This window comes from Pagrus pagrus (assembly GCF_965226575.1).
Source record: "Pagrus pagrus genome assembly, chromosome: 20".
NCBI lineage: Eukaryota > Metazoa > Chordata > Actinopteri > Spariformes > Sparidae > Pagrus > Pagrus pagrus.
In genome coordinates, this window is record NC_140207.1 from 26,267,808 (window position 1) to 26,293,754 (window position 25,947).

General features: G+C 40.2%; 1 protein-coding gene across 1 annotated transcript; it reads left to right on the plus strand.

Annotated features, from left to right (window-relative positions):
• Window positions 1-16,601: 16,601 nt before the first annotated feature.
• Window positions 16,602-25,568, plus strand: f3a (coagulation factor III, tissue factor a). The gene is made up of 6 exons (XM_084340531.1): window positions 16,602-16,815; window positions 18,720-18,831; window positions 19,983-20,176; window positions 21,465-21,646; window positions 21,737-21,905; window positions 24,782-25,568. Exons 1-6 carry the CDS (start codon window positions 16,749-16,751, stop codon window positions 24,925-24,927), a joined length of 870 nt encoding a protein of 289 aa, XP_084196657.1. The 5' UTR covers window positions 16,602-16,748; the 3' UTR covers window positions 24,928-25,568.
• Window positions 25,569-25,947: the final 379 nt, after the last annotated feature.

The window sequence follows — 25,947 nt, forward strand, 5'->3', positions numbered from 1 at the left end:
ACTCCTGGGTCAACTGACCCTGTAGTGGTCACTGGTATTTATCGACTCAGCTGTGATGTCAACACAACACCCAGGTGAACACGCTAATTTACTCTCCTTTTCAGGTGCGATGGCATGACGTGTTGAAAGTAAAGGCCGCTAACCCTAACCCTAACCCTAACCCGTGTGGTCTGAGCCTTGTTGGCTGCCTGATGTGCAACTCTCTCAACAGAGATCAGAAAAAAGTGAGATGTCTCACTTCTCAGCAATTTCCGTTATTCGCTTCAGAATCTAAAAAAAAAAGCTAATTCAGAATATTATTGATTAAGACTAAAACAAGTTTAATGTCTTCTGGATGTAGTCTGATGAAGTACAGTGTATGATCTGATGATTTCTACTGTTCACGTTTTTTTCGGTGCATTCGTGATGATGAATGGGACACACAAGTGAAAAAAAGAAAAGAAAAGCAAAGTCATCCACTGGCACTGTGAAAAAATTGGTGAAACATAAGACCCGTTTCCACCAAGCAGTCTGGCTTAGTTCAGTTTCGGCTTGTTACCTGTTACCTTTGCGTTTCCATTGTCAAAAGTTGTGGATAATACCAAAAGAGCCGTTCCGCACCATCCTGCTTTTTTGTCACCCTTCTGTAGAGGTACCTAGCACACAATCATACATCACAACCCAGAACAACCTGGGCTCATTTCCATTTTCATATTTGAGAAATTATAGCCTGTGAAGATGACTATAAAAAGTTTGGATGTACTGTATGAGTGGCTTTATTTGTAAGCAAGGTATCTTCTGTGACAGGAATGTAAATCCACTGTTAAGCTCTTATCAGGCATCTGAGGTGGCTGATAAGCAGGCTGACTGTAGACACTCTTTGTGGCTCCTGATTTAAACCTACTGATTAGAACTGCCCAGAACGTCACTGGTACCCATCTACCGAGCATCAGTGACATCAGTGAAGTGACATGTCTGCACAGAGCCCAAAGGATAGTAAAAGGCAACACAAAACCCAGCCACAGTCTGTTCAACCTGCTGCCATACCACCAGAGTATACTCCATTTTATATAATAGATGAAGCACAAACGACTCAAAGTTTAATTTCTTTAAAACTTGTGTTTTAAAAAATTACAATAAATTTACTTTGTAACGTTGTAACACTATGAAATTGGATATTGGACTTCTTTAGAAGCAGACCCCAGAGAGTTCGGATTGGCAGTCACACCTCCTCTACGTTATTGTTCAACACCGGAGCCCCCCAGGGCTGTGTGCTCAGACCCCTGCTTTTCACACTGCTACACCCATGACTCCACTCCCAGACAGCAGGAGAACTCCATTGTTAAGTATGAGGATGACACCACCATCATAGGCCACATTACAGACAATACTGAGAGTTCATATCAGGAGGAAATCAACAATCTTGCAGAGTGGTGCACAGAGAACAATCTACTGCTCATCATCAGCAAAACCAAGCAGCTGATTGCTGATTTTAGAAAAAAGGAAGCAAAGACACACCCCTGTCTACATCAGTGGAGCTGAGATGGAGCAGGTGAACAGTTATAGGTTCTTAGGAAATACCATCACTGTGAACCTATCATCACACATCACCACCCTGGTTAAAAAAGCACAGAAAAGGCTCTACTTACTACGGAAGGCTAGATTTGTCCCCTGGACTCTTCTTCTTCCTGTATTCTTCCGGTTACGCACCAGTGGCATGATATACACGTCATCAACACCTGCACTCCTGTCTGCTCTTGTCACACATGTGGCTCATCCAGACTTAGGACTAGGGAGCTGGCAGGTAAAGTCTGCGGCAAAAAATGCAGACATTTGTGTACACACATACAGCTTCTCCAGGTAAACTCTGGATAAATCCAGAGTAACAGTGCATGTGTGAAAGGGGTTCAAGACTCCCGACTACAAGGGAAAAAATTGTGTAGTGTGAACAGGACAGCAATCTGACGACTTTTGAAGCTGTGTAGTGTGACCAAGCCATTAGAAGGGTTCAGGCTGCTGTATTTGATTCATTGGGAGTGAGAATGGGTTGCTTATATACCTTTTACAGGAGCCATTCTACTTTATTCCATTTTACTTTAATATTTCTTGCGAATCTGTAAACAACTAATTCCTTGGAGAACAGTTTGAGGTTCTTGGGAATTACCATCACTGCAAACCTATCATCACACATCACCACCCTGGTTTAAAAAAAACACAAAAAAGGCTCTTCTCTCTTCAGAAACTTAGGAAGGCTAAATTCCAGAGCAAGATTCTGGTCAACTTTTACAGAGGAGCAATTGAAAGCATACTGACTGGAAACATCACAAACTGGCATGTTAACAATTAATTCCTTCAGCACTGAATGAGATTGGATTTCAAGACAAAGCAAAGACCTGAGATCAAAGAGCTGAATCACATGACAGGATGCCATCTCTTTATTTTTCACACTCAAATGCATTTTATTGAAAATGCACATTTATTTGTCACATTAAAGGTATAGTTGGTAATCCTGTTCAGAAACACTATTTGTTATACTTGGTGAAATGGTCTTCCCACCCTGAGAGTAGTCCATACATAATGTGTTCAGAAAAAGGAACGAAGTAAATCAGACCTCTGTGGGAGCTGCAGGCCTGTAAAAACTCTGACCAATCCCTCCCTCTCGGTCCGAGTTGAAAGAACCAATCAGATGCCTTCATGTCTCATCCTGCCTGCACCCCCCTCTGTCCCCCCCTCCTCCCTGCGCGCACTCATCACGTGTCACTTGTTGCCGGATATATTCAGCACATTGCATATGGAGTTAGCAGGCGATCCACACTCCAGGTCAGAAGGTGGCGGTAATGCACACCTAACAGTTGTTTGCCAACAGCCATAAAACAACAGAAGAAGAAGAGTTAGCACAGTTAGCAGGAGAGAACAATGGCAGAGTAAATGCAGCCAAAAGTAGCACTTCCAGAAGTGATGCAGAGGTTGCTGTCCTTCTGTTGGACAGGTAATTATTTGTTTTGCTTCGGGGGGATTTGTTATTTTCATGAAATATGTAACGTTAGCCAACTTAGCTACTTTTGTAGCTTGTATTAGACCAATGCTAACGGCTCTCCTCTGCCCTGCTGACGGACTGTCTGATGCGCGTTCAAGTTTGTGGGGGCGGGGCTTTGGACGGAGCACTGACGGGAGGGGGAGAAGGGGGTGGAGCTTAGACGAGGTGCCACTTTCAAATCTTGCTAGCTAGCCAACATTACCAACTATACCTTTAAAAGCTGAAGTATTCTCGGACTGGACGGGTCATTACCTCGACTGGGGTAGGATGAATAAGCGAATGATTGGAACTTGAGATAGATGACAGGTTTGACATTTCCCTTGGATGTGCAATCTGAAAATTAACAAACTAATGAACTGGTTCTAATAAAAATGCATCCTTGACAATGAGCTTGGAGTTTTGCTTCTTTTATGTAGGTTATCTACTGTGTCACTGCCAAATCTGGTCAGGTTACCAAATCTCTTTTTTTTCTCACTGAAAAGTATAAATGTTACAGCAAGTTGTTGCACTACAGTCTCCATTTGTTTACATCTGCTTATCTGTGAGATCACATGAGAAAGATCACGTGAGGTGCTGCATTGCTCCCTCTAGCACAATGATATTAACAATATCCTGTAGAGACTGATGTGCCATTATTTTCAAATCTTGTGGTGTGTAGTGATTTGAGATGAGTAACACCTGTGAAGATTCTACTTATGTCTGTGATGCAACCCGATTTCACAATTGGTTAGGATTTTAAAACTCCTGTTCAATGTGGGTTGGGTTGCTACATCTATCAAACTCATAAAACATCCCCAAGTCAGACAGCACACCGCATCTAATTTTAGTGGACGAGAGCAGGTTGATAAAATTAGTTGAGGCTGACACCAGTAATGGTAGACAGCATCACCGTCCAAGTCCCAGTCAATTTTTTATTTTTTTTGCTTCCTACACAACGGATTTGACAACCAGATATGATGTAGCTCCTCACACAAGAAGGAAACATGGGGGATCCAAACAACGAGAAGCTATTACCAGAATAGTTGCATAAAATAATAGACTATTATGTAATATATTTTATTCCATTCCAACAATACATCAACATAGCAACATAGGTTTGGTCTTCCCGTGCCATCCAGAAGTTTTCTGGATCCATGTGAAAGCTGCATCGCAAATGTATCTGCATACAGTGCTCAGATGTCCACAATCTCAAAGGGGGTGCTGGCTGTGGCTCTCAGTAAATATGCCATATCTACCAAGGTAGCAAAACAGGAAATGGTGGAATGACGCCCAGTCTCACAGGCCTTTGTCTGTAAGACCCTCCCCCCTTCCTCCAAGAATCAAGGAAGACATTTCCTTTTTCCAGAGATGCTTAACATAAATGATGGTACAAGATGGTACACTCAGAGAAAAACAATTCCTCACAACAACAAAAGACTATCAGTCACTTTACCAGTGCTGTGCAGTGTATTAACTGCAGTTGTGAGCAGGTTAATATACGAACTGGCTCTACAAGGTTTCAGTTATGGGTTTTGGTGAGCAAGACGTCACTTACTCACTTACTTGGCTGTGTAGTCTTTCTCATAACATATTTTCACAGTCTTACAGTTCATTAGTTTTATGACAAACCACGACTTTCTTGAGTTGAAAGATTATCTTTTAAATTGACAAACAATTCATAGCACAATTCAAACTGAATCAAAAAGTGATTTGTCTCTCACCTTTCACTACTAATTTTTTTTAAAGAAAAAGATAGAAATATATTTAAAAATGAATAAATCAATTAATGAGACAACAACAGTATTTACAGTATTTTTTACTAAAACAATGTCCTTGCTACTGGATAATCCACATACCTAACTGTCAACCATTTTCACAGGGACTTTAGTAGAAAGTAGTCCTAATGAAATCTAGTAACACAGATGTCTGGGAATCTGAAATCACTCCGTCCCATTCACACTGCCCTTTGAGTGCGGGGATCCTGCGCCAATTCTCTGCATCCTCCTCTGTGTGAAAGTCTCAGATGCGGCAAGGGGTGAAATTTCGCTGCGGCTCTGATGCGCCTCCGGAGGTAGTGTCAGAGGTAGTATCAGAGGTAGTGTCAGAGGTAGTATCAGTGGTAGTGTCAGAGGTAGTGTCAGAGGTAGTATCAGTGGTAGTGTCAGAGGTAGTGTCAGAGGTAGTATTAGAGGTAGTGTCAGAGGTAGTGTCAGAGGTAGTATCAGTGGTAGTGTCAGAGGTAGTATCAGAGGTAGTATTAGAGGTAGTGTCAGAGGTAGTATCAGTGGTAGTGTCAGAGGTAGTGTCAGAGGTAGTATTAGAGGTAGTGTCAGAGGTAGTGTCAGAGGTAGTGTCAGAGGTAGTATCAGTGGTAGTGTCAGAGGTAGTGTCAGAGGTAGTATCAGTGGTAGTATCAGAGGTAGTATCAGAGGTAGTGTCAGAGGTAGTATCAGAGGTAGTATCAGTGGTAGTGTCAGAGGTAGTGTCAGAGGTAGTATCAATGGTAGTGTCAGAGGTAGTGTCAGAGGTAGTGTCAGAGGTAGTATTAGAGGTAGTGTCAGAGGTAGTGTCAGAGGTAGTATCAGAGGTAGTGTCAGAGGTAGTATCAGAGGTAGTGTCAGAGGTAGTATCAGAGGTAGTGTCAGAGGTAGTGTCAGAGGTAGTATCAGTGGTAGTGTCAGAGGTAGTGTCAGAGGTAGTATTAGAGGTAGTGTCAGAGGTAGTATCAGAGGTAGTGTCAGAGGTAGTATCAGAGGTAGTGTCAGAGGTAGTATTAGAGGTAGTATCAGAGGTAGTATCAGAGGTAGTATTAGAGGTAGTGTCAGAGGTAGTGTCAGAGGTAGTATTAGAGGTAGTGTCAGAGGTAGTATCAGAGGTAGTGTCAGAGGTAGTATTAGAGGTAGTGTCAGAGGTAGTATCAGAGGTAGTGTCAGAGGTAGTATCAGTGGTAGTGTCAGAGGTAGTGTCAGAGGTAGTATTAGAGGTAGTGTCAGAGGTAGTGTCAGAGGTAGTATTAGAGGTAGTGTCAGAGGTAGTATCAGAGGTAGTGTCAGAGGTAGTATCAGAGGTAGTGTCAGAGGTAGTATCAGTGGTAGTGTCAGAGGTAGTGTCAGAGGTAGTATTAGAGGTAGCGTCAGAGGTAGTGTCAGAGGTAGTATTAGAGGTAGTGTCAGAGGTAGTGTCAGAGGTAGTATTAGAGGTAGTGTCAGAGGTAGTATCAGAGGTAGTGTCAGAGGTAGTATTAGAGGTAGTGTCAGAGGTAGTGTCAGAGGTAGTATTAGAGGTAGTGTCAGAGGTAGTGTCAGAGGTAGTATTAGAGGTAGTGTCAGAGGTAGTGTCAGAGGTAGTATTAGAGGTAGTGTCAGAGGTAGTATCAGAGGTAGTATCAGTGGTAGTGACTGTGACAGTCAGCCCTCCCGACCAAGACTTCAGTGAACTTTCCCCCAGAAAACAGCCTCCCTCCCCGTGAGTGACAGAGTTAGACAGAATCTTGTTTACTGATGGTGATTATGTAATTATGTAATTTAGAGCAAATAACTTAACTTTCTCACTTTCCAGGATGCATGGTGGGTCAGGATCTCAATCACAACACAATGGCCCTCATTTATCAATCTTGCGTGAAAACGGGTGCAGATCTGAGCGCAGAATTGGTCTTACGACAGGACACACGTGTGATTTATGAAACATTCGTATCTGACCAATCCCAGCGTACAAATGATCGGGTCTTGATAAATGCGGCGGCTGAATTCGATCGTCATTAACATGTTACGCCCTTAAATATTCCTGGTTCGGAGGCCTCGCCCACTGAGGTCAGCCGTGGAGAGAAGAAACACTGGCAAGAAGAGAAACTTTTCGGAGATGGAGAGACAAATGAGCATTGGCTCATCTGGCTGCGCCGGCACATCAGAAGGCACTCCATTCACTAATGCAATGTTGTGCAAAACTGAACAGGCCATAATAATATCGCACACTTTCTCTGGGGTATACAGCAGCGTTCCCCCTGCTGGTCCGAGACAGAGCCACCTGCCCTTCAGCAACCCGGAGCAGCGCTCCACTGTGACCCGTGTGCGTGTGTGCGCACTATTGAATCTGCGTTCCTGCTCTGTAGCAGGTTTGCCAGCAGGGTTATTAGGTATTCCGTTAGAGGATAACCCTTGTCACCTAGAAGAACCATACCAAAATGTTTATCATCTGATACCTTGTTTAGTTTAATGCAATTTATCCAGGGTAGCTACTTACCGAGGAGATGACTTTGGCTCTACAGTGCGCCCTCCTGCAGCCGCGCGCCAACACAGCTGTTTTGAAATATAAAAGAATCGTGTGTCCCCCCCGGCCACCTGGCCACCACGTTTAAAAGTGATAGCTTGGCATCACAAATCACCTGTACATTTATCGAGTGGTAGTTTTTGCGATTGATGATGTGTAGTCATTCATGGATGGTGCCTTCAGACGCACCTGAGTGCAATCAATTGCTCCAACCACATTCGGAAACCCAGCAATCTCATAAAATTGCCTTTTTCTATTATTATTTCAAATTTTAATGTGCAATAATTAGTTGTCATGTTAGGCTATTTAGCCTATCATATTGTTTTATTTTACAAAAAAGTGGTATCAGTAAAAACGTGGGCTTTTTTAATTTATTTTTTATTTATTTTGTTTTATTCGTTTTAAGAATCCATTTTGATCTGTTCTAAATATGTGACTGCTTATGCTTAATGACAGCTGAGGTTTGTTTAATAATTATTTTCAGACAGATTTTGCTGTGCTGCACCGCAAATCCACAGACTCAGATTTGCGTACACGAGCTCAGACCTGACGTGAGATCTGATCGTAGCTTCCGCTCACGTCCAAATTGATAAATGCCGAAGCTTGCGTGGAAATGGTCGTACGCACGGTTTTCTGCCGTACGTTCGTTTGATAAATGAGGGCCATTATAACTGCATCCATATGATTATAAACAGTCAGCAGGTACATGTTTAGATTAACAGGAGGATACTGGGGGAAACACGCTGAAAAAACACACAGCTGCATCATTACGCAGCGCCGGCTTTCTGTGTGAATTACACACTAGTGCGTCTTTACGCCGGAGCTGCTTGGCTCTGTGTGAACAAACAATGGCGGAGAATTGGCAAACCGCCACTGCGGCGATAATGCGGCATCTAAAAACATGTTTAAAGGGCTGCCTGATTACAATATAGTGCACCTCATTTACTGCCTGCCTTTTTTGAGAGTTCCAAATGTATCCTATAAACAGCTTAATTTGAATATCAATACTATGAGAACCACTTCCCTCATGATACAGTAGAGGTAGGAATCTCATACATCTCTAAAACTGATAAAACAAAAACTATCTGCAGGGTTAGATCAACAGGCCCATTGACTCCAGAGATAATGAATCCTGTTGGTGAAGGATAAGACTGACAGAAAATGTTAGCACCCATGCTGTACAGCTGCTTCTGTCCTCTCCAGGAATAGGCCTGGGAAAGTAATTAAGGCAGAAATCCAGCAGGCAGGGCTGATTAACCCTGACTATAGCATGATCAGATGCAAACAGAGAGGCCAGATGGTGTCATGCCATTAAAGCTATGGTCTACGATTTGAAAGATTTATCATTATTATTATCATCATTTAGATGATGGTTATGGTCCAATAGTACGACCTGCACAATGTGAAGAGTAAAAGGAACCAAACAAATCCATTCTCTCTAGCGCCTGTAAAACTGAAAAGAAATTGACCAATAGGAGCCATCCGGTCCGCATGGCTCCTATTGGATCAATTTTCCAATCCAATCCCCTCGCTCACTCTCCTGCTCCTGCTCACGTCTGGTCCCGACCCACTTCCGCATTTGAAACTACAAGCGGACAAGAGGTTTGTTTTGCCCTGAGCAGTTCAGCTGCCTCTGCTCGCCCCACCGACAAAGAGTCAAAGAAAGAAAGTCTGTCACTGAAAAGACACAAAGCGGAGATGTGAAACAAAGTGGGCTCAAACCGAATAAACATCGGGTCATCGTTTGAACGGTGGCGAAAGGTCCGTGAAGATATGGACCCGGTGCTGATACAGCGGAGTTTCTGTTGAGCAGGTAATCTTTCTCTTTATTGTGGATGTTGTGACACAGATAACTTTCATGCCGATGCTGCTTATGACTGTGAAAGCTGCCGTTAGTTTGTTTCTGTGTTATTAGACGGTCGAGACAATTTCTGTCTCTGCAGTATTGTCAACACTTGTTTACTTGTTTGACGGAGACATTAGCCTCTATGCTAGCATTGTAAGCTAACAACAAGCTAACATTGCTATCATGTTTACACCAAATCAGCCTATGTATTTGCTCGTGGCAGCTAAATGAAGCAGCAAGTAATGCAAGTAAGATGAATTAATGGATGAATGGATTTATTGCCGGATTTTTATTTTATTTGTCTGGATTTATTTCTCCATAACAACCTCTCGCCTGGTCACTACTCAGCGGTTTTGCTAACCCTCCTCCCGGTCTTGTCCGTTTGTTTTCAACGAAGCCTTTGCTAAATCAATATGATGGATTATCATATAGGCGTTACGATGTGTGTATTTGTGTCTTATCTGTCATTAACAAGAGATTGTGGTTTACGGGTAGGTTTGTGTTGCGGTCTGGTGCTACTCAGACAACAGCTGGGACACAGCTGGTCCGAGACTCATGAAGGTTTATTTTTCAGCCACAATGTGGAAACGATCGTTGTGATGAAAGCTGACGGCAGCATCTGTTAGTCTCTTGGCCCTCAATTACTTTTAGAAGTGGCTAACTTAGCTGTTGTAACTTATTACCTAGCTGTAACGTAACGTAGCTGTAACTTGCCAATGACGTTACGCTAGCTTGGCTGTGGAGCTTAGCTGTGGACATTGTAATGACTTACAGGATTTACGTTAGTTTCAACGTGCATTGTAATAACTTTACCTGTGAATCCGACATCGTTACTCTGCATTCAAAGCTGGGCTGTATTTGGTTTCTGCCGGCTTGTTGCTCTTGGTGCTTGTAGCCGGAGGGGGTGTGTCGCGGGAGGCTCCGAGGGGAGAGCGATACGAGCTCGGAGGGGAGGGGTGTGTGTGGGGGGGGGGGATGCTTTTTTCAAACCTTTCTCAGATTGTAGACCAGAGCTTTAAATGTGTCTACACACAGTGCAATGAACCACACAGCCAAGTTAGGGCAGTTTAGAAGATTGTGTATTTATATCTACTGTTGGAATTCTATAGCTAAGAAACACATCAGGATATCATGGATAAATGCTATGTAATAGTTTGTGTACATAAAAACTCCTGGAGAGTCAACAGTGCCCTGGGAACATGGATCTTTTTTCTCAGTAGATAGATTTAACCTAGTCATCCATCAAGCATGTTTAGACTAGCATAGCACGCTGACCATCTGCTGCATAAGCTTGTCAGGAGAATTTATTAAGTGGAATGGTAAAAATCAATCCAAAGCAAAATCTAAGGAGAGTGCTTGCTCTTCTCCATGCATCTATACTTACAGTAATCTTAATTAATTTACGATCATTCTTAATGTGACAGCCATTCTTAGTTTTAGATAAATCATCATCAACAATGAGTCCACCAAAGTTTTCATCTAGGTTGTTGACTATCCTCTGGACTCTCTCTCTCTCCCTCTCTCTCTCTCCCTCTCTCTGTGTGTGTGTGTGTGTGTGTGTGTGTGTTCATAGTGGAGGCTATCACTGTGTTTTCATCAGTTGGAAGGTATTGGTGAAGTGGCTGGATTTGCATTCAGTCCTTCCCGTAAAAGGGATCCTGGGTATTCAAAGCCAGCTGGGCCCTCTTGGCCAGGGAGGGAGGGAAGGGATAATGGGGCGGGGGATAAGGTCTGGAATGGTGCCAAACAGATATTCCCAGCCAGCTCCAAATAGACAACAAAACAAAAGCCACATTATTGAGAACTTGGTAACACTCGGAAAACCAGCAAAAGTAAGTTAGATTTTTTTAAGTATCCACCCCAATATTCTCCCAAAACACACAAACTTTCACTGCCTGATTACACAGAATGCCACGCAGCTCCAGCTGGCCAACCAGGAGATGTGTACATGCCGCGAGTTTGCACATTTCACAAGCTCTCTCAGCATTCTTAGTCTAATAAATACATAAATAAACTAGAATGGCACTGAGTGGAGTGCATGCCTCTACCAAAGCCTAACAGTCCCCCTTAATTCAATCAAGTCTAATCCAATATCAAATAAAACATATTTAAATCTGCTAGATGGATTTTGCTGGATTTTTGTTTGGATCCATGTCAAACTGTACTTGTACATACACCTGCTTTTTTCATGAAGATCCAGGCATTATTTCTTGAGAGATTAATGGAAATATGGAAAAATGCCCAATGTCACAATGTTAGACATAGTGAAAAAAAGTTCAAGCTAGTTATGTGTCCCTTTATCCGGGTCCACACAAAAAGTTAATGGGGTCTATTCTGGACTGAGACCCATCTTCCATCCAAGTTTTGTGGAAATCTGTTCTATAGTTTTGTGTGATCCTGCTGACGAACTGATTTACCAAAAAGAAAATACAAGTGCAAAAACATAAACAAAACAACTCAGTGCTGTGGGTCTGTTCTCTGTGCTGCTGGTTTATCTGCTGAAAGGGAGTCAATCACTACTGTGGCAGCTCACTCGTTCTTTGGCTCAGGGAGGGTACACAGCTCTACAAGCCAAGTGCATTGTTGTCATTGCAATCTCATGACTATTTCACATAAGAAAACACCTAACATCAACATAATGAACACAAACAACAAACATGGCCATTGCTAGAACTCGTAGCTGTCAAACTGCCATGTTAGTATTAGGACAATTTGGCTGCATGTTCTCTGCCACTCTTGTTCAACTAGCTAGCTATACTTTTAGCAATATATTTGCCTTGCCTTGTGGAAGGTCACGCTCAATGAGTACAGGGGCTGAGTGTACACTGATAGGCAGGTAATAGGTAGGCAGGTAGGTGGGCCATCCAATCATTTCATTCAGGCCAAATTAAATGATTAGATGGGCTTATTACAGGCCTACAGTAGTAGCCACTCAAAATGTCCCCTGTTTCTATGATGGGACCTTGGCTGGCCCTTGGCTGGTCCTTGGCTGGTCCTTGACTGGTCCTTGGCTGGTAGCCTACAGGTCCATGGGGGTAATATAATCCCCCGCGATGACGTCATCAGTGAGGCTCCGCCCCTAAGCAGCCTGAGTGAAAACCAGCTGCAATGCCTCTTTTGCCCACGGGGAGGAGCAGTGATTTTAATGCTCTGCTCTCAGTAGTCTAAACCAGGGGTCGATAATCAGATGGACAATAAGTATTTCATTTTGATGTGACCAAGAATAAACTATTTTCATTTCTTTGTTGTCCTTGTACCGAGAGAATATCAGAATTTTATCTCAAAAACTGAATTTTTGAGAACATTTTGAATTCTGCTCTCATGGGAACAACTGGAGTCAATGCAATAATGACATAGCTAAACACCAGTTATTCACTTATGGAGCAAATCCATCATTTTTAAAATTACCAACATCTCCATGCTGCAATATGCGTATTTTCAGATTTTTGTCTTGATAACTGAATTTTTCACAGTGGTTTCAAATCTGCCTGCACAACAGTGAATGGCTTAATCAATTTGTGAAGCCACTGTTATATTGCCACTTGCCAATTAGCTCAGAGTGATAGATGACAGTCTTTGGTTCCAGAAGTTGTGGGTTCAAGCCTCAAGTGGTCCAAACTGAACATTGATGTCAACTGTCTTGTCTTCCTATTCTCCTGTTTGTTGCTCTAAATTGCCTAAATTTGCAAAAAATAGCCTGGACCCGACCCATCGCTGCGCAGCAGCTATAATTTCTTTTTGATTTTTGTGCGTATTATGGAGCCGTTTTGGTCCATGTTTGTAAGTCTTTATTTCCCCTGGAGTTTCCACTAATCTCGCTCTCAGAAATTGTTTGTGTATCTTTTTTACATAACATTGGTCATTGCTAATGACATACACAGTAATTAATCTAGCATACTTTCATTAAATGCATAAATTCAAGCTTAAATTTAAGAGTCTATAATTAGGCCATTCTGAGCCTGATCTAGTTATACCATAGATTTTCTAATGAAGTTAATACCTTTTAAAAAAATGTCACCTGGGGTAAAACTCCCCCTGCAACTTTTTGCATTTGTATAGCTAACAGCATTTTAAAATTGGGAAATTGTTTGACTTATTAATTTTGCAACGGGGGTCTTACAGGGTTATAATCACTTTTCCAGAGTAATTTGCCCAACACTGTGGCTGCTGATGAAATGGTAACAGGAGATAGCCTAGCTCAGTAGAAGTTCAGGCCCACAGCCTTCCAATAACCTCCCCCGCCAGCTGCATTTCGGCTCTCTGATTTGTGTGACAATGGGAGACTAAATGCCCACAGAGTGCAAACAAAAGGTTGAGCAATTATAATGCTAACTCAGCTTGCTTACTAGTTACAGTACTTTCAACTTGTAGTACAGCACACCACACATCACACATCCTAACACACATAAAATCCTGTTTAGTAGATAAACACATGAGCATCAGCAACATCCCTAACTGATAATGCTAATTCCCTGGCCTAAGTCATAAGGCATGCACTGAATACCTGCACAGATGCAAACATCTTCCAAAATTCTTTTCATCACCTGAAATTTTTCCTCTTTAAATAGAGATTTATAATGATTACATTGTGATCAAATAGGCTATTTGACAGGAGGTATTACTAGCATTCATTTCCGAATAAAACATTGGCCATCGCATAGGCCTGTTATAATTTCATGGCTCAAATCAAATGATGATTATGTATGCAATTGCGGTTTAATGAATTTTGACTGACCACCAGAGGTGCTTTAAGTGCCGCCTCTGGCGGTCAGTGGAAATTCAGATAACATCAGAATGACTGTGGGCGATGAGAATTTTGTGAGAGAAGCGCCATCTCCTGGTCAAACCCTGTATTTCAATGAATGGGAGGGGTTACAGTAAAACATTGACACTCCCATGAGAAAGAGGGGGGCAACTCCAGCGGCTGGGATTTGAAGGGGATTTGCAGGGGATTTGGAGGGAAGTTGGCTGGAAAACATAGGCCATTCGGCTGGCTTTCAGCTGGAAGGGGACATTTTGAACAGCTACTACTGTAAGTCAGCCACTGCAACACGTTCTCATCCCAGGTCATCAACCCCCGACAACATTTTGTCACACCCCTTGGCATTTTATACAGATGCACAAGTGTATGTGAGGCGTAAGCCCTAACATCTGGTTACTGTCAAATGGATTGGCTAGGTTTAGGCACAAAAATTAGATCAGTTAGATCACTGATGCTTGGTTTTATATGGGATGCAAACTCTGATATCCTTGGAGAAGATCCTATGTGTGGCCCACCACTCAAACCAGACCTCCATCCCTCCTGGGGCATTTTTGCTCTTTATACAACACCGGGTGGAGCAGTTTCTCTGATCTTCTTATATATATTTTTATATTGTTGTTCAAATTACATTTTACAGCATGACAATGCAGTTGTGAGTGCAAACTGATTTGAAACTCTGCACTGATTTGGCCTACAACAATAACTTTGATGGTAATAATAACAGACTGAAATGTTGTTGGAACTTTAATGATTTGGTACCACAGTGGAAACTCATTTTCAGAAGCATTTCTGTGTGTCGGGAGAGTAAGCATTCCTCTGAACAGATGAGACTATAAATAGACTTCTAGTTTTCCTACTTGAGCTGTTTGATGATTGGATGTCCTGACTCATGCACTGAGCTACACTGTCAGATCTATTATAATGCTGACACAGTACGGTGGAGTATTTTTCTCCGCTGTTCCATCATGCAGTAGTGAATATGGTGTGTGGTCAACATATCCTGGAAAGCATGTGTTCATTTTTGAAACTATGACTACACCACTGATTACTACACAGGTCTGCATGCATAGCCGCATCTCATGGAACAAATGAATGGGAATTAGTTTCATGCTGATATGTCTGATTCTAAACAAATATAATTAAATAAATGATCAAATTTATACATCATAAGATCTACTGCACTGGAGTGAATTCCTTAGTGCCTATAGAGCAGGTTGTGCAACTATGCCAGGCTGTTTATGTTGCTCTACAAACAATGAGGGACTGACAAATGTGCAAAGACAAGTATATGTACATGCAGTATGAACTTAAGGAGAGAAGTGAAGAAGCAGGGAGTTTCAAGTCCGGCTGTAGCACCAACAGAAGGATGAAGTCAGGTTGGTGAAGTCAGCAGTTGAACTTATTTCCTTTTTGGATTACATTTTTATACTTTCTGAAGTATTCTGAATTATGTAGAAGTGGTTTCAAAGTTGGGGGTGGGGGCTTGTTACTGTTACAACATATCAAACTGAGAAAAAAGAAAGTGAAACATTTTCAACCTGCAGATTTTCAGTACCAAAATCCACCTTCCATTCTTGTTAATCTTGCTAAAGCTGTTGCTCCGTAATCACAACATGGATTACCATCATTAATCATTAATTCATCCTTAAATTGATTGGACATTGCTTTGCCTTTCTCTATTTCATATCTTTGTTATAATGTTTTGGGTAGTTAGACTCTGGTAACTTGTGATGGTTGATTCATAAACTTTTGAGAGTACATTATGAACCAAAGGGAAAATTATTAATCACTCATAATGACAGGTTAGAGAGTAGGTTAGTAAATTTATTTTTATGCTTGCGTCATGCCAAAATCTGGCCCTTCACACAAGGGATTACAAGACAACATCACATGACAAAACATATGTCATCTTCCGGTAATACATATAGCAGCAAAATATAATTTAAATAAAATACCTCAAGTATTACTGTTTTTTTGCCGTACAAAAAAAAACCATATTTGAAATCATAGATTTCAAATGAACTGTATTGGAAAAAACTTGGTTTACCATGGTTCATCTTGATAAAGAACTTTTTTTCTCATCAAACATGCTTTCTCTAGGTAAGAAGCTAGTTCAAATGTTTTATATGTAAATAGCCAACTTCATCTTTCTGCATCATCCATATTTACATATATCTGGTTTTATGTCGCTAAACTACAGAAGCCCTAATCAGTCATGGGTCGAACCTCCATTTTCAGGTTTGGGAGTTTCAAAGCAAACTACATTCACTTCTCATAAACCAATTAATAAAGGTACTCTTTGATCTGACATTTGTTTTACTTAAGTTAAAAAAAAAAAATTAAAACAAAAAGTTACAGAACAGTGTAACACTTCAACCTGTTTTTATAATAACAGATTCCAAACGTGGGCTGCAAGTATCCTTCATGGTTCCCAACCCACGTCAGGTAATGCTTAAAATATGAAATCTTTACACAGGAGTATGCAATGTGCTAATTGTAGTACCTAATAATCAAACGTACAGTTGGACAGTTTATTAGAAAGTCTGATCCTGCAGTAAAACATCACGGGTATGCCATGTGTTTCGGTTTTGAGTGTGGTTGAAATCCAGGAGAACACCGCACTGTATCCGGTGAAATGACCTCAGCATGACAGGCACGTACTGTAGTCCCCATTCTGGTGACGCCACAGCCGGACGCTCCTTATATGGCCAGGCCTCGCGCGGAGACTTTGTTATAACCAGTGGTTTGAAGTCAATCGAAAGCGAGAAGAAAGGATTCATAGCGTCCACACGGTGATCCGGTAACATTATTTCTGCTGTACATCTGTTGGATCCGACTCTTTCTCTGGACTACATTAGCTGAAAGGACTTGAACCCGACATGCAGACTGTCAGACTACCAGCAGCTCTCTTTATCGTCCTCTGTCTCTCCGCACATTCCGTCTCAGGTGAGTCCCAGCAGCTCGCGTACTCGTCCTGTTAGCGTCCCATGTCCATACAACCTTAGTCAGGAGTTTTAAATCATTTATTAATTTATTATTAATGTGTTTATTCACATTACGAAGGAAATATATATATATATATATATATATATATATATATATATATATATATATATATCGAAAAGTAGAGCGTGTAAAATATAAAGCCAGTCGGCCTGCAAAACATGCGTCAGGCTATAGAAAAGAGGGAAACATCATAAACCATAAAGAGGTGTAATTTTATATGAAGAAGTCATTTGTAGCAAAGGAAATAAGAGAAAGAAATCTCAAATTGTATTCTAGTGAACAGGTGCTGGCCAGTAAAGTGTGTGTAGGTTGGCAGGGCGGTAAGTCACAGTGAACAGTGAGCCTTAAAGACGGAACCATTTTACTCTGATTGTTTTTTATGGATGACTTTATAGAACTTTAATGGTTATTTAGAGAAACTGCACGTGGTAAGAGGTAGCAGACAATTAGCAGACACCAAACGCTCTGCTAGGTCAAGTTTTAAATAGATTTATTTGAACACAACTCGACGTGCTTTTAAGCTTCTATTTAGCTACACTGTAAAAGTAGTTGTACGCCTATTCATGCCAGATTAGTGTCCAGGCCTCTTGTAATATCTTTAACAGTATCAAATAACTTACGCATTAGTGTGTTTTCTACCACCTCTGCATCTAGAAAAGTGAGTCAACTGTCTAGGCCTTGGTTTGTTATCCATTCTGATTATCAAACTGGACATTTTCCAGCTTGGAAAATGTCAAGATGTACAAAACTTGCACCAGAATGTGCCATGAGTGTCCCCAGTGATTCAGACGTATTTGACAGTCTTGGCAGCATAAGTCCTCTGTGCAGGGAATCTTGGAAACTAGACCTGGCCTCTTTAGATGGCACCACTACTTGTAATTAAAAAAAGTGTTTGTGTCATTAACTGAACAGGCAGTCCACAAAATATGTGAGCAAGTATCTTTTATGAAGACCGATGAGAGCAACAGGTTTCACTCAGCACTTCATTAACATAATCTCACCTCCTGAGCCTGATGGAGTACTGAGTCTTGACAGTTGTGTTTTGTTAATTCTGGTTCAGCAGTAGACCTACACGATGAGTCCAAAGTGTGATTGGTAACACTTTATAACAATCATCATTAATAAATGTCACATTTTATAGTTAATAGTAGGCCTATAAATAGTTATTTCAGTGTAAACAAACAACAAAATGCTTTATAAACCATTTATTAAAGTATGTAAGAATTCGCCACCTGTTGGGCTAGCTGGTTAGCATGCTAGCTTGAGTTGATAACCCTGCAAACAGTACACAGATGTCATCACATCATATTGCTGTTCAAGTTCTATTGACAATTTCTTTTTATGTTTTTAACTTAAATTCTTACATATTGCACCTTAAGATATTGTAAAGGTTTATAAGCATCAGTTGACACTTAACACATATACATAAACAACTGCTTAAAAATTGGTTTAAAGCATTTCATTCTTTGTTAACAGTGAAATAACTATTAAGACAAGCTTGATGAACAATACATTGTTACATGTGTTAATGATGGTTATTGTAAAGCCTTGGCATGATCCTATAGGTTTGTGCTGGACCACACTTATGAAGGTTTAATTACATATAAACTGTAGTTTAGTGTTTTTTCGAAAAGTAGCCTACAGCTCATGCCTCACCGACTATATATAATTCAGTATATAACCGTATCCAAAATACCTTTGGTGCATTGTTTTCTGTCATTATGACTGGTCTCCATTGATTTGTCATTCTAACTATAAAATATTTATATCATTTGACCTGAACACCTAAACAGAGGTTTTGAAAGGTGTTAGACTAGTATTTTACGCATTCTTTCATTTTGCAGGCTCTTATCCCCGAGCACAGAATGTCACTTGGAAATCCACCAACTTTAAAACTATTTTGACGTGGGAGCCCAAACCATCAGCTGACTACTCCTACACAGTGGAGTTCTCTCAGTAAGTACCTGCATCCAAACCTTCACCTGTTAAGCTTCTCAAGAAATTGCATTGAATTCCCAGCTTATTCATTCCTCTCACAGACAAATGTAGGTGTGTCCACTGAAGCACACTCCCCTCTATCATGCTTGCTGTTCAACCTCGAAGAAAAGATTAATGGCAGAAGAGCTTGATAAGAATCCATTGCTGATCCAATAAAAGCTTTTACTGGAATGTTGAGCTGAGGCCAGAGATCTTAAAGACCTTACTGATTCAATTACAAAAGAACCAAAGAGGCAAGAACATAACTTTTTTTTTTGCAAAGGTGTACTCTATTTAATTTAAAAAATTTGATTTAATAATAACTGATATTTTACTTGTAATATTCCCATTGAAATTCAAACTCCTTTGCAAGGGAGTCCTGGCCAAGACAGCAGCAGATTTTCTTTACATAAAAGAAACAAGCAACATATAGCATTCAACAATGAATGGCAATGAATTCAACAATGAATGGCAATGAATTTATCAGTGTTCAGTACCAGGAAATATGCATTTCAGTGATGGAATGTAACTAGGTACTGTAGGCTACTTAAGTCCAATTTTGAGGTACTTGCACTTTACTTGAGTATTTCCATTTCTGGTACTTATATTGTGCTTTTTACTCGACACATTAATTAAATAGCTACTTTGGTTCCTAGTTACCTTTTTGGGGTTCTTTATACAACACTGTTGCATTCAGAGGTCAAATAGTCTTTAATCTTATTTTTATAATCTTCCATTTTCAAATAATCAAGTTTAAGGTGTATTTGTTGCTCACAACAAGATGAAAACAACAAAAACACTGTCAACAAAGACAGTGCAGGTGTGAGGAGTTACATACATAATTTATCTGCACGAGCAAAGGTAGAGTCAGTAGAGAACACAAATAAGGTGGCACTTTGTGCAACATGGCCTTGTAAGGAAAAGTGGACCAGTGCTCTGTCCTGTATTCTGTTGTAATACATTTTTGCTTACAGTCATCACTAGCTTTTAAAATCTTCTTGTTAAGACTTACAATGACATAATTTTGTTCTGTAATTCATTTTCTTTTGTCTGTGCTCATTCTTTTGGTTATCTGCATTCATCAGTCATGTCTATGAGTAATGAAGAATGTTCCTGTCAAACTGTTGCAGGGTTGGTGGGAACACAAAGAGGAACCCTCACTGTATCCAGTCTTCAAGGACCGTGTGTGATCTGTCCAGCTCTCTGACTGAGCTGACTGCCTATTACACGGCCGACGTCTTTTCTCAACCTCCTCTAGGAGTCACCTCTGACCTCACTGAGTTCCCCTACACCAGCTCACCAAGATTCTGCCCTTACAAAGAGAGTAGGTTCTTCTGCTACTATGATTTTTTTCTTTTATCAACATGACGTGGTGGAAGTAACATTTCACATTTCATGTGCAGCACAGTTTAAATATTATACAGATTGTTCAGAGGCATGTTCAAGCAGATCAGCAGTGGAAAAGAGCTGATACACACATTTAATTGGCACAAACACACACACACACACGCACACACACACACACACACACACACACACACACACACGAGCCATTAAAGTGTTACACCTCAGTTTGAACAAGGTTTTTCTTTCTCCAATTTCCAACACCTTAGGTCTTATTTTCATAGTTTTCATCTCAATTATTTATAACTTAAAATTCATTGCTGAGCAAGGGGTGACATCACTAAAAGAGACCTGCCAACTTACGTACGCCTTTTCACATCAAAGTACGCTGGTACAATTTATCTCTCTGAAGCAGTGGTTCCCGAATGGTGTGCTGCAGCACACTGGTGTGCCATGAAGAGTCCATGTGTACCGTGGAATTCTGTTACAACTATAAATTATAACAGGAAATTAATGAGTTTTTAATTTAACTAAATCAGTACTTCGTACATATAAATTTCCTAATACAGAGGTAAATTCTATACCCCAAAAAACATTTAAAACCTCCTCAAACTGATTAATTGATTATCAAAATAGTTGGGGAATGATTTAATAGTTGACAGCTAATCAATTTATTGTTGCAGATCTAGAATCAAGATTCTGAATTTAGTGTACTACTTGGCTTTAATATGAGAAGGTTTCTTACTAGGCCAGCATTTAAAAAAAACAAAACACTGGGGGGACAAAGAAGGACTCACATCCATGAACATGCATGCAGTCATGTATTAACATGCCCACGCAGGAAGACCTGCCACTAAAACAAAAAACAGGAAAGGTCTGCTTAGTTTCTCAGCAAGATATGTCAAGCAAGGTGCCGATTAATTTCTGTTGATCAACATATTGACAAATTTAAGTGTATCTGGTGACATTTTAGGTTAGTTTCCAACCTTTCAGAACTTCTGACTGCTGTGTTTTTTGGCCTGCCTGACTTTATTGTAGTAATGTTGTCATGTTCAAAATGTACGATACAATGTGATAATAGAAATAATAGACAACACTGAGAAAATAAGAACCAAGTTACAATAAACTAAACTTACATTTTAAGCAAGTCAAAGGTGTAGAGAGGCCTGTTTAGGTTTTTGACATTAAACATCATCAGACTGGTCTCTGAACAGTACTTTATATGCACAGATTAATTATTGTCTCCCTCTGTCTCCCCTCCTCCACAGCTGATGTAGGTAAACCTGACTTCAAGATAGAGGTCAGTGAAGACAAAAAGAAGACCACCCTGTATGTGACTGACCCACTCACTGCCCTGTTTAAAGGTGGCCGCCAGCTGAACATCCGGGATATCTTCTCTGAACAGCTTCAGTATAAAGTCACCTATCGGAAAAATACGAGTACCGGCAAGGTGGGAGCCAGCAGACATCACCACATCAGTGTCAAACAAACATGAATAAGACAGCATGTACTAAATGTTTTCCTTCTGTGTTCTCTTCAGAAAGTGTACAACTCTAAGAGCAATGTGATCGAGCTGTCTGATCTGGACCGAGGTGAGAGCTATTGTTTCAACGTTCAGGCCTACATCCCCAGCCGCAGCATCAACAAGCAGTTGGGAGAGTTGAGCCAGACCCAGTGCTCCAACGACGACAGCAAGTCCATCTTTGAAGGTGAGGTGTCCCGATTCCTATACCCCTTTCACACTGGTCAAAAAACCCACTGACATCTGGCTTTTGTCCTCAATGTGAATGGTTACACTTGGCATTCACTGCTCTATCAAATGACTCTGCAGTTGTCACAGATGTTTATCGGCTCCAACTCCGATGGATTGGTGGTGTTAACTAACTTTTTTGTAGATTACGGGAACCTTAGTTACCCACCAAGTCAGAATTTATGTGCTTATTTGCAAAAACTTATTTATTATAATTTATTATTAGAAACAAGTGTCTATCTGCCCCTGTGAAAAATTGATTCACATTTACACATACATATGTATTTACACATTTATGCATATTTTTGCAGCCGTTTTAATAATGAACAAACCTGGTTTAGAAGCCGAGCCAAAAATATTTTATTAAGACTATTTTGCTGTTACTGTCATTGTGCATCTAAATTGAGTTAAAATGCAAGTTGTGTAAATGGCTGAAAGAAAGGTTATTCTTTTTTTTTGCCGCATACTGTTTTATTCCTGATTAGTATTGTAAGATGCAATCAAAGCACGAGGGCATAGCCAAAAAACTGCAGTCAAGTTCAAAGTACCTAGCCTGGAGTGTCTCTTCTTCATGTTTTTGGGCAACATGTCCAACACTCCACATAGTCATATGTGAAGGCACAGAGCATAGAAGTATTCAGCTGACTATTTAGCTATCTTCTTTCAACAGAAGACATTTCACAAAGGGACACCATTACATTGCATTTGTACAGTTTTTTAAACTACAAATTATGCATCTGTATGAAAACCCATCATTTAGTCTTCTATAGTAGTTTTTGTTCTATTATTACATTTTGTGTATAATGTTGAGTCTACATTTTTTGGTTTACCTTGGTGTTGTCATAATTAATGTTGCTCTAGGGCCATCGTTTCTGAATAGGTTAAAAATGGGATTCTCACTCAGGAGACCAGGTTTTGAATCCTGCATGGAACATATTATTCATTATTATTTTTAGTTCACTTTAATTTTCTGATGCAGTTCAGTTAGGTTTAGGAAACAAAAATATATAAAAATTAAGAGGGTTTGGGTTAAAATTAGAGTTGTTCCGATTCCGATGCCAGTATCGGAAATGCCTCCGATACTGCCAAATCGGTATCGGCGAGTACTGGAGTCCAGGCACCGATCCGATACCACGTAATTTATTAGCCTAGCTTCGTTAGCTCCGAGATTCTACCGGATACGTGTCCGCTGCGTTACGGCTCCGGTGCGGTTTGGCTCCGTCGTCCTCGTCCGGCAACCCCCACCAGCTGTGTTTTGAGTCCACCACAGCGCAGCTCCACCGATCAGCTGGAGTTACGAAACCGAGGAATTCCCGGATTGATTACGTAATCACACACGACCGCAGTTATATGTATATATATATATATATATATGTATGTAACACAAAGTGTTCCCGACTGAAGGATTAGAAGAAGAGCGCGTATTTGTCTCTTATTTGAGGTTTTTGTGCTTGTATCAACACGGAGTGTTTTATTTTGAAAATTAACCGGATGTCATGTTATTATTTCGTGTCTGACTTCCTGTCTGCTCTGTGCTGAATTCGGCTTTATACTATTCTTTTTAAAAATAAATGGCTTTCATTTGCTGTATTCATTCATGTTTTACAAAGGGTTTAACCTGAGCCAGGCCTTACCACAATGATAATCATATCACAGTCATGCAGGCGTAGTATGATATATATCATTTTTTATAACACACTGGTATTGGTATCGGTACTCGTATCGGCCGATACCCACAGCATAAGTATCGGAATCAATATCGGGAGGGAAAAAATGGTATCGGAACATCTCTAGTTAAAATAGACACTTTCACAACGTTAACCAAGTGTCAGAAAGGAAATTGTGCATAATCTTCTGCTGTATAGATATAAACTAATAATATATTACATCTAGTGTTGTGTTGGTTAACGCTACCCCCCTGCTGCTGCTCAGGTTTTGGTTGTTTTGTTTTTACTGTTCGCTTTTAATATTAAAGCTATGGTACATCTAAGTACCACACCTATGAAAATGAAAAAAAAAAAAAAAAACCTATGCAGGCTGTTGAAAATTAGTTGTACTAATGGAAGAAAATTACATAGGCTTCCTTGAGTTCTTGTATTTGTTATGTCAAATTTTGTTGGCATTTGGACTAAGTTTTAGAAATGCAACAGCATCCTCTTGTGGAAGCAATAAGAAATTATATATTTCTCATTTTCCTGTTAGTGCGTCCTGGATGGTCATCATTGATTCAGTAGAAGAAAAGACACAATGACTGCACATTAAGCTCACACACCCCTCCCCCCATGAAGCTGGGACTCATGTCTCTTTGTTTGGAGTGTGAGAAATGAAACTCAGCAACACAACAATTCTGAGTGAGGTGTGTGTGTGTGTGTGTGTGTGTGTGTGTGTGTGTGTGAATGTGGGTGTGTGCAAGACTCTTAAATGCATTTACTAATTTACTATGAATACCGATTTTCTATTTGTTGGATCCACTCTCAGTGTTAAAAACATCTTTGTTACATAGAGTATGCCAAATTTAGAATGGGAAGATAATAAAAAAGTTGAAATATTTAGAGACAAACTGACACGTGCTGGTTTTGGTCTTTTCATGAGGTTTGCAGACAACAAGAGAAATATATAACAATGCCAGCCTTTTTTCTTTATCACTTAATCACCTTTCCTTTACCACCACCGACATGACAAACTTTTTATATTTACCTCCTCTGTGGTCAAATCTTCAGAATGGTGTTCTTCTGTGCAAGACTTTTGTGTTGTGGGATATAATTGAAACTGAAAAAAATGACCCAGCAGTAATCAATTAAGTCTTTTAATGTAATGTCTTCTTGTCTTCCACAGAGTATTCAGTGGGTGTGATTGCTGCTGCCATCTTGTTCATCCTGCTGCTGGTCGGCCTCATCATCGCTGTCACAGTGATCTGCTGCAGGCGCAGGAGGAAAGCTCTGAAAAGTGGTAAAGAGGGACTGCCGCTCCGGGATGTATAGAGTGTGTCTTTAATTACTCTCTCTCTCTCTCTCCCTCTCTGTCTCTCTCACTCACACACATACACACCACTGTGGGAACATGCAGTACAACAGAACTGAACTGTGGCCTGTTAGGAGAGCAGGAGGGCAGATCTAGTTAAACATTCCACTGTCCAACACTGGAATTGATCCTTCCTTAAGTTTCTGTGAAACTCCCTCTGAATATGTTAGACATATTTGTTCTTTCTTTATCATTTCATGCTGCGGAAGAGACTTTCGGAAAACACTGTTTGAATGCACCTACTGTACACACTAGTGCTGAAGCTGTAATATTCATTTCCTGGTCTTTTATTTGGTGAGTGGTACCTCTGATGACTGTAGATAAACACTACCAACTGATTTTATTTATTGCATTTTTCTGTGTACTTTCTAACTTGATGATGATGAATTTTTTTGGGAGCCTGGTTTAAGCAACAATTTATGGGAAATCATGACCTAGAATATATTATTTTTGTATCTGATGCTTAATTTATTATGTTTAGTTGACATTAACATATATGTGATGCTCTTTTAAGCTGTTTTATACTTCAAATGGTTGCGGATAATTGTATAATGTGATGAAATGTTGAATAAGTAATAAATATTTTACAGAGCACGATCAATTTGTACACTAAAACAAGTTTCCATTTTTCTGTCAATGGTGGTAAATAATGATGTTCAAGTTAAAATGGATGATAAATAATCATGCTGTTATTGGTAACCAGCATTGGGGCTTTGGAAAAAAAATTATTCACAAAAGATTATTTACAAAGAGAAAAAGAGAAATACTAAGGTTACAGTTCAGGTGAATAGTTATAATTACATACAAATGCTAACTCACATAATGATTGTAAATGCAACACACAGGCATTTTATCCAGTTCATGTGAGTGACAGAATCCATTATGTCTACAGCGGGGCAGTCATATCACAACAAAGATAAGAGTATGTTGTATCTGATATCGCGGTGTCGGTACTGTACCTAGAATAACATGTTGCCCCA

What these genes read in the sequence shown, in the direction of transcription:
- f3a (XM_084340531.1), top strand. Translation starts at nt 16,749, where the DNA reads ATGCAGACTGTCAGACTACCAGCAGCTCTCTTTATCGTCCTCTGTCTC. An exon ending in AAAATACGAGTACCGGCAAG is followed by an intron (nt 21,647 to 21,736) that starts GTGGGAGCCAGC and finishes TGTTCTCTTCAG; the next exon opens with AAAGTGTACAACTCTAAGAG. An exon ending in CAGCAAGTCCATCTTTGAAG is followed by an intron (nt 21,906 to 24,781) that starts GTGAGGTGTCCC and finishes TGTCTTCCACAG; the next exon opens with AGTATTCAGTGGGTGTGATT.